This window comes from Balaenoptera physalus (genome assembly GCF_965194825.1).
Source record: "Balaenoptera physalus genome assembly, chromosome: 6".
Classification (NCBI taxonomy): Eukaryota; Metazoa; Chordata; class Mammalia; order Artiodactyla; family Balaenopteridae; genus Balaenoptera; species Balaenoptera physalus.
The window spans coordinates 125943656-125953324 of NC_138885.1; the positions used below are offsets into that span (position 1 = coordinate 125943656).

A 9669-nucleotide genomic window follows, 5' to 3' on the forward strand; every position below is an offset into this window, starting at 1 on the left:
ATGAATTTTTTATGTAATAATTTTAAAGATAATTACGGAGCATATATTACTTGTTAAATAGATAAAATATGTTCCTTTATAAACATATACTTTAATTCTCTTTTAACGTGGAATCAAGTATTTTTTGAAAAAAGCGCATTTTCATATACAGCTAAAGTGATGAAGATCTTAAGGGCATTTCAGAAGTGATGTGTTTTAATAAAAGAGGCTGTCAAATTTAAAAAAAACTGTTGATGGTACATGATGCTATGTTGCCATGTAAGAAACTAACCGTGATTACAGCATCAAGGGCATCCCTGTGCAGTAAGTGGCGTGATTTATATTCTGTCTACATAAGAAAGTGGAAGGCAAGGGAAATACATGCCCTCAGATATTTAGAAGGAATACAATGAGTACTCCTAACCCCACATGCATGTGATTCTCTTTCTCCTCTGTACAATGGATTCTTTAATTCTCTATGTCTGTCATTGGATCATAAATTTCATCCACCACGTTGACACCTCACTTTTCTCGGGGTTTACCAGAGAACCCAGATCTTTACCAGAATTCCAGTATTCCCAAGGAGAATTACCAATTACTCCAGCATCAGTAGTTTTACTGTCTGACCCTTCAGATAACACTAGGATTTGGACCATAACTGAAGGATGCTCGGAGTCATTCAATGCCACATAAGTGTCACCTGCTTCCTTAGAGGTTTGTCCCATGAGAGGCTGGAGAGAGAGAAGTATGTCTACTCCCAGGGTAGAGTTTTGCATTTGGCTGATTTTCTTTCTCCAGGGTCACAAAATAATCACAGCAATGATCAGATGTTCGTCTTTTAGCATCATAGTGACAGCGCCTAGGTCTATGGGCTTCTCAAGGATCTATAAAAATACTTGATATTAAAAAATGAAGCACCAAAATTTCAAAAGAAACTGCCACATTAACATGAATGAATATCTAATTAAATCAATACAAAATGTGACATTAGGTCAATTTAATTAATTATTAAATTTAGTATGAAAACAGTTCCATTACATCTGAGAACAGTTTCTAGATTAGATTGTCTAATTTGGTAAGTATTCCTGAGGGTGCATGATTACTGTCTAGAAATCATAGCCAATCATGAATTAATTGGATTATTCACAGTCCAATAATTTCAAAGCAAAATTGTAAAAATGTATTCAAATTATATACCGAAAAACTTACATTTAATGTGGGACATTAGGACATCCTATATGTTTGCTATGATGTGTGATGGAAGCTTTAAAACAAAATGTTTGGAATCTGTGAAGGTTTTAACATAGTCCTGGCAAAACTGCCCCTTATTACTCAGGCATCAGTTTATCTCAAATAGCATATGTGTTATTTCAAAACAATGCCTTCCCCAGAAATGAAAGCAGAGTTTGCAATAAGCATACTTCAGTGTATTAAATAAAAGGCCTTTTTTGTGACCTCCATGTAGCCCTAAGTCATTGATTAGAAACTTTCAGCAGCATGATTGACTAGGGAAAATCATAATATGTCTCTGCTAGTAGAGAAAAATATTATGTATTGAAAAAATAAAACAAGATGGAGAAAAATATGTCTCCCCAGAATCTGATCTTATTTCTTTGATGCTAGATGAAAGTGTTCTTTTTTTCGTAAAAATGCACTAATCTCTTACTGCTGTGTATATCCAGAGGTTGAGAACAATCATTTGTCTTTGCTTTCTGAAAACAAAGAGAACTCTAGTACTCCTAATAGTAGCTGTTGGTGCCTTGGGGATTATCCTGTAACAATACCAAAGAACATAATCCTGAACAGAAATTCAGTTCACCTTACATGGAAGGTGAGAAATGATGGAGAAATTGCCATCCTTAAAAAAAAGCAATGAAAGATTGTATCCAACAAGAATAAAAAGAGAAAATAGTTCTTTCTAAGTAACAAAGTCCAGTGGGCACTTACTTAATAAGAACTTTAAGATGATGATAAATTATTACCCTAGAAAGATCACATGATAATGTCTTGATGATGGTTTATTTCAAGGAATTAAAATTAATGTCTTCTTTAGTCCTTCTTTCCTCTCTCCCTCCCTCCTTCTCACCCTCTCCTTCCTTCTTCTACCTTTTTTCCATTCTTCCTTTTCCTTTCTCTCTCTGTCTCTCTGTGTTTCTCTCTCACACATTCTTTCTTCTTCTCTTTACACTTGACCTTCACTGAAATTGCACAAACAGCATCAGCTTTTACTTATAGGATGGTTATTGGTAGTTCATTACACAAGAAGGGGTTTTTCCTTGGATGTAGGGAGAATGGATACTTTCTAGCTCATAATTAATCTTTTAATGGAATGAGTTTTTCTAAGGGGAGGAAAGCCTTATCTTAGCTAACTTTTGAGGCATATGTCCATCGTTTTTGACTCCCAAACGCCTTGGCAATTTTTATATTAACAAAATTTAGCATGAAAACTTACTGTTTTTAGTCTTGTGGTTCCTAAGCCTCACTATTTAAGGCTCAAAGCACAGTGTATTTCCAAAGGTAAGTGAACTGGACGATCTAGCTTTGATGTCACAGCCCTAGAGACTCTCTAAGAGGCTTGGTTATAAAAATAGAATCTTTTCTAGGATTTTTGAGACTTTTTAGGAAATTCTTTTGGCCAAAGAAACCTTGGTGGATCCAACATCATAAGGATTTGTTTCACCAACTAGGTCCCACAAACACCATAATAGATTCCAAATGTATTTAAGTCCAAGACAAGGTGAAACAGAAAAGAAGAGCTAAATGAGTATGATAAAGACAAACCAAAACCTCACAATTAAAAAAAAAATTGTCCTTATGACATGATACCATCAAGCAACAATGTTATGAAGTATGTATGTACGTGTATGTGTATGTGTGTACCACACACAAATGTGTGCCTTTTCCACCTGCCGGTGTACGCATGTGTGCATAATGAATTCATAAGTAATCATCTCAGCCTGTCACTGCAGGTGAAGTCATAACGCATATGAGCCAGGTTGGGATTGAACAGTCGGCCGCTGGGTGACCTGACTTTACAGCTACAGGGTGGCTGGCCGGCAAGGTCAGCCGCCATGTGTGATGAGTGGGGAGTGGTTATATTGCAGTCCCTAAGGGGGTGGATGAACCAAGACACGATCTGGACCACTGTCCAATAGGGGTAAGGCAAGGCCTTTGCGGGTCATGATGAAATTGGGAGTTTGCTTGGATTTTAGTAAGTCTCAGTCTGTGCTTTAGAGATATCACTGTCTATGCTTGGAAGAGGCTGATTAAGTCAAAGTCTGACTGGAAACCTAGCAGGGGAAATTAATCCATAGGTACATCGGGTAATATAAAAGGCATTGGATTGTGTCACTCATCAGATAATCTCTTCAACATACCCTTTTCATAGTAAAAAACATTATTTGCCATCCTCTTCTAGGAAAAAATGTTGAATTTTCTCCATGTGACTAAATGTGCTAATGCAATAAAGGGGTATACGGAAACATTGGCTTATTATGAAAACATGTCAACCAGGATTCTGATAGATGCTTTACATTTATTTTATATAATAACAGATGATTCCTTAAGACATGCTAGGATTTATGCCTCCTGGGAGATTAGTTTCATTTATAAGTTAGAGTGATAGGTTATGTCATCATGGGACACACTTATATTTGAACGCTCTTATATTTTCAAGAGTGGGTGGGTAGATACTAGAATCACCTGCACAAAACTTAGGGAGAGTTTCCCTAGAAAATCATGTACCTTGAATGAGAATCACTGCCTTGGTAAGTCGGGGAGCCAGACCTTGAACCCAGGCCTTAAAACATACTCTATGTTACCGTCATTGCCACAATTTGCTTTAGAAGTTGCATTGATGTTTTCTAGGTTAATTTGAGTGTCTTCAGTGAAAGAAAAATCATATTAATTGAACACTTAGTCTGTGGTCCTCACCAACATAAATACTCAGAGCCACAGCAAGCAGTGCAAACGGTATATAAGTGCTAAGGCTATTTGGGAGAAAGAGGTAAACAAGGTTGCAGGATGCTTTACAATTGACATGCACATTGAAGCAGGCCTTAGAGAATAGATAACATCTGGTCTGATGAAAGGCCATGCGTGGGGACGCCTTGTGAAGGACAGAAGCAGGGTCCGATGTGGAGACCGAGAAGAGATACTGAGTTGTCTATGCTTTGGGGAGCAGACAGCCACGGAGAACACAGTGGATCAGATCAGATGGGGCCAGATCACAGGGGGACCTTTGAAAATTAGCCAAGTGAGTTTGAAGTTTTTATCATATGAAATAGGGAGTAATTTAAAACTTTTGAATAAGGTGTGTGATCTAAAAGCAATTTAAGAAGTTCTGCCTGGCATTGTGTACAAGTTAGTTTTGAGCAGAGAAACTATGGTTATGGGGACCAGCAGGTAGATTTTACATATATATATATATATATATATATATATATATACACATATATATACACAAACATATATTTAATTATATATAATTATAATTATATATATTACCTATGTTATATATAAAATTACTTTTGGCTCAAGTTGTTGAAGACCAAAATTGTGATAGCATCTGTGAGTTGAAATAAATCACAAAGAAAGAAAATTACCACAGGACTAACTTTATAGAGAGAGGAAAAGAAAGCTCTGAACATAAAAAGTAAGCTTCTAGGAAAATGGAGGTAATGTTCCTCCTGTAAATGGGAAAATCAGAAGGATACCTAAGATGTTGAGAAAAAGCTATCATTTGGTCCTTGTTTATTATTATTTTATATACAGTAATGTGTATATTTTAATCCCAAACTCCGAGTTAATCCCTAGTGTCTAGAAGGCACTGGGGCTTAACATCAAGCAAGAGTGTGAGGAGAGGACAGACCTGTAGAAACCTCCATGTGACCCAAGAGGGAAAAGATTATACACAAGAAGTCATGACAATGCACATGTTCTGAGGGAGAAAGTGCAGAGGGAGAAGGCAAAACAAGACAAAAAGACAAATAGAAAACAACAGAGAGGAGAGAGGTGAAGCCATAAGCATCATAGGGGGAAACGGTTCCATCATTAACTCACCTATCCCCACTCTCCTAGATACCAGAATATGTGATTCATTATTATTTCTTTATACTATATAAGCAATAAAGTGAATAAAAGGAATACATCCTGAAATAGTTTTGACTTCTCAGTAGGTTGGAAAATAAACCTAAGCACCCAGGGTCCTCCCTACTTCAGCTTTTACCACCTGCTCAGCACCGTTGGCAGGTGTGAATTATCGCAGCTTTTTTTTTTGTTTTAATAATGTAGATCTTTATTTTTGTATTTGTCTTTTTAAATTTTTTATTGAAATATAGTAGATTTATCATGTTTTGTTAGCTTCAGATGTACAGCAAAGTGATTCAATTATACATATATGTAAACATACATTATTTTTTTTATATTCTCTTCCATTATAAGTTATTACAAGATACTGAGTTCAGTTCCCTGTGCTCTACAGAAGGTCCTTGTTGGTTATCTCTTTTATATATAGTAATGTGTATATTTTAATCCCAAACTCCTAATTTATCCCTCCACTCCATTGCCACTTTGGTAAATAAGGTTTTTTCTATGTCTGTGAGTCTATTTCTGTTTTGTAAAGAAGTTCATCTAGATCATCTTTTTAGATTCCACAAACCGTAATTCGAACAGACACATGCACCCTAATGTTCATAGCAGCCCTGTTTACAATAGCCAGGACATGGAAGCAACCTAAGTGTCCATTGACAGATGAATGGATAAAGAAGATGTGAGATGCATACACACACACACACACACACACATACACACACACACAATGGAATATTACTCAGCCATAAAAAGAATGAAATAATGTCATTTGCAGCAACAGGGATGGACCTAGAGATTATCATACTAAGTGAAGTGAGCCAGACAGAGAAGGACAAATATCCTATGATACTACAGCTCTTTTAGGGCCCAGCCTTCCCTAGCTCCCAGAACACGAGGCATATCTTGATCAATGATACCATGGCGCCCTGTACTTCTCCTTTCTAATTTTTCTGAATTTTCAGGAAACCATTTTAGGCATACTGTTTGTCTCCCCTGAGTAAACATAAACCTCATTAAAATATGGGAAATCTGTGTCTTCCTCACCCATATTCTTAGCACCCACTGCAGTGCTTTGTACGTGGTGGGCCCTTGATAAATGTTTGTTGAAAGAACAAAGAACAAATGAGCTCTTTAACTTTTACTGCCCACAAAGTAGATGCCAGCATCCTTCTAACACCTGTTCATTCCCCCAGCAAATGTTCTACCACTGATAATTCCACCAAGAGGGCTGATCACAGCTGCTTTTATATAATCAAATGCATAATTTGTTGTTTAATATCTTTGCTCCCCGATAGACTGTAAGTCTCTCTTAGGGCAAGAGTGGGTTTTTGGTGACCACACTCTGTACAGTCCCTGGCACATAGTAGGTATAAAATAAATGGATTCTGAATAATGAGTAAATGATTATATTCATTTTTTTTGAAAAGAAATAAAACTTAAATGATATGAAAAACATTTTCTAAGGTCATATAGCTAGTGGAATCATCTCATAGTCCAAAACCTGCTTATTGTCTTTTTTTTCTTGCTAAATCAGAAGCACAGAGAAAAAGACTAATTTGCCAAGAAAGATGCTATTAGTACCCGTTAAGATAATTATTCTAATATGGATGTGAGACATTGTTTAATAGTTTGAAGCAGGGGTGGGAGAGGAAAGTTGTGTGTGGGTGAGGGTGTATTTAAAGGTCTCTGTGTGAATGGACACAAACTTATCTTATTCTTTGTATCTGTATCTGGTGTCTGTCAAGGATGGGGAGAGAATGGTCAGAAGGCAGTTAGCAGAGGCTGAAGTTAGCCATAGGTCATGTGATGCAGACAGAGCAAAGCTTTTCTCTGAAGAGCAGCTTATATAAAAGTGGCATAAAGATAGTGTTCCTATCCAGCACAGGACTTGTTCTCCAGCATCAGCTTGCCACTGTTCGGTAAATTAGTGATGTAATATCATTTGAAGCTGCTAGTTCAGAGAGTTTCATCTTTAAGTCAAATTTATTAATATAATGAAAGGTTTTTTTGAAAAGTGCTTGTGTATTTGCAATGCAAATATTAACCTTGCTGAGCCTCAGGTTTCTAATTTGTAAATTGGGAGCATTTATAGCTAACTCTGTAACTCTAAAGATTATCTTTAAGATTAGAGATAATTTAAGTGCAGCCCAAACAGAAGCTGGGATATACTAGGCACTCAAAAACTGACAGCTAGTATAAAAGTTTGTGGCAAAAGCACAGATGTCAGCTTTTCTTTTAATGCCTTTTTCTCCTTTATAAATACCTTCAAGTATTTCTGAAAATCAGTGTCCTCTCTATACCATAAATTCTGAGCTTCTTGAATGAAGGAACTCTTTCCATTCCCCAAATTGCAGTCTCCAAAGTATCTTGATAATGACCTAAGCAGCCTATTTAGGCTCCTTAAATAGAGGAAGAGTTAGGGGAAGGCTTTTTAATTTTGAAAAATAATATTATTATGAAAGATGTCAAAAGTCTTAGAAGTGGTTATACAATTAAAAGCAAATGAAGTTAGAGAAATGTTACATTGAAAACATGGTGAAAGTAATCAGCACAATATAGACTTGAAAATTAGAAAGTTAGGAAATTAGAAAAAGAAGGAAAGAATAAGAGAACGAATGAAGAAAAGAAAGAATGAAAGAATGAAAGGAGGGAGGGATGCAAGAAAAATTTGGAGAGAGTGGAAAAGACATTTTAGGATACAGGAGACCCTTGGACCAAGACTGAAAATGAAGCACCAAAAATAGTCATGTCACTGGCTTTTTCCCCAATGGGATTTTGTTGCTCCAGTAATCACTCTATAGAAATTCACTCTAAATAGGGTAAAGTGTGCAAGGCAACAAGGCGTGGAACTTAAGTGGTTTGTTCTTTATTCCCAGGAGCTGACCTGTGAACAAGGTTCATTTTAGAATCAATTGTTATGAAATTGTTTCATCACCTGCCAATGATTAGCAAACATCAGAAGAATTCAGTGTATTAAAAGGACATGTAGCAAAACCAGAAGAAAGTCTGGGATCCGGTTCATCCTTGCAGACTTTGCTCAGCTAATGCTCTGTCTTTCCCCCTTGTTCGCAGAACCGAAAGTAAGCTGCAAACTAGGCCGGTCCGCGTCCACATCAGGTGTGCCCCCTCCATCCGTTACTCCTCTCAGGCAAGCCAGTGACCTGCAACAGAGCCAGGTACCATCATCGTTAGCCAATCGTGATTGACTTCCTGTGATGCGACATGCCAAACGCTTTCCACCTCTGTCTGTCGTGTGTTGCTGTAACAAATTTTGCATTTGCTTTTATTTTTCTGTGTGTGTATGGGTGGGAGGGGTGAGCTGTGGCCCTCTGTGTTTTCATCCAAAAAGGAAAGTCTTCCTTCCCTGTGATTGGCGCAACTTTCTTTGCTGTTTGTTACCAAATCGTTTTTGTCTCTGGTTTCCATCATTCTGTAATATAAATGTAAACTTGTACTATATGTATTGGCTTAGTGGTTATTTTTTTAAAGTTCTTTCTCTCTTCCATGTTTTGTGTACTTTTATACTGTCTCCGAAAATTTATCAACGTTTGATAAATTTACCGACTTTGTTTTATGTAGATTTCTTTTTAAATGTTTTGTCCACAACACTTGCACAGATGTTGTCAATGAATTTGTACATATTGTTTAGTTCTTATCCTATTATACTGTAATATTTGTGGCCGTTTTACTTTTATTTTTATTTAGCTTGGAGCATGATTGTAAGACAGTGAATATTGATGTCCTGATAAATATTCATATACCAACTCATTTGGATTGAACATGGCAGCTAGTCTTTTCTCTTGGCCAAAAAGACAAATTGACCAACCAGATAATCTAGGTATTTACCCAAAACTGTAGATTAGTAAGGCAGTCTTTAAACAAATGACACTTTTCTCTCTTATACCAAAAATATCAGAAATGTTCTCAGTAAGGGAATGTAAGTGTTTATGCATGGTATATGAGATCTCTATTATCATTTGGAGAAAAGATACAAGAAATAAAGGCATAAGCTACAGTATCATTTAATCCTTTATAGTACAATATGTTGCTCTGATGTTCATGGGTACATGCTTGTGTACGGAGGATATAGTATGGGGAAAAATCACTACATATAAATGCTCTATCTATAATTCATCCAATAGGAATTCAGTACAATGACAATTTGTGAAGCTTAATTGTTGTTACTGTTAAATATATTATGGGTGTTAAATAGGATAATGCCATCCTGGAGTGGTTTCTCTCTGCTTCCCAGCTTTAATGTTCACTTTCATAAAACTCTTCTGAAATTGTAAATTATAAAACTAGCAATGATACCTCCATGGGAACTGTCCATTACTGATTAGCAAATTACATAGTCATCAATTATATAAATGTCAAGCTATTTTAAAAACATAACCAGGAAGAATAATTGCATTTTTTCTAATGGGAGACAGGGTGCTTTATAGTATTTTGGTCTGGCTTAAATATGCACAGGATTTGATTTATGAATATATGAGATATCTACAAATGCAAGAGATGAGAGGTTCCTCTCAAGAGCATCTCAAGTGCCATTTAGAATTTCTTGTGTCTTAATTTAACATTTTAAATGCTTTGTAACCA

The 9669-nt window shown here is 36.3% G+C and overlaps 1 protein-coding gene across 4 annotated transcripts in view; it reads left to right on the forward strand.

Moving 5' to 3' along the window:
- NYAP2 (neuronal tyrosine-phosphorylated phosphoinositide-3-kinase adaptor 2) overlaps positions 1–9669 on the forward strand; it is a 269911-nt gene that overhangs the window by 211153 nt on the left and 49089 nt on the right. For all 4 annotated transcript variants that reach the window (XM_082464618.1, XM_082464619.1, XM_082464620.1 and 1 more), the window contains one exon: positions 8143–8246. In XM_082464618.1, the coding sequence (XP_082320744.1) occupies positions 8143–8246 (104 nt within the window). The remainder of the gene's footprint in view (positions 1–8142; positions 8247–9669) is intronic.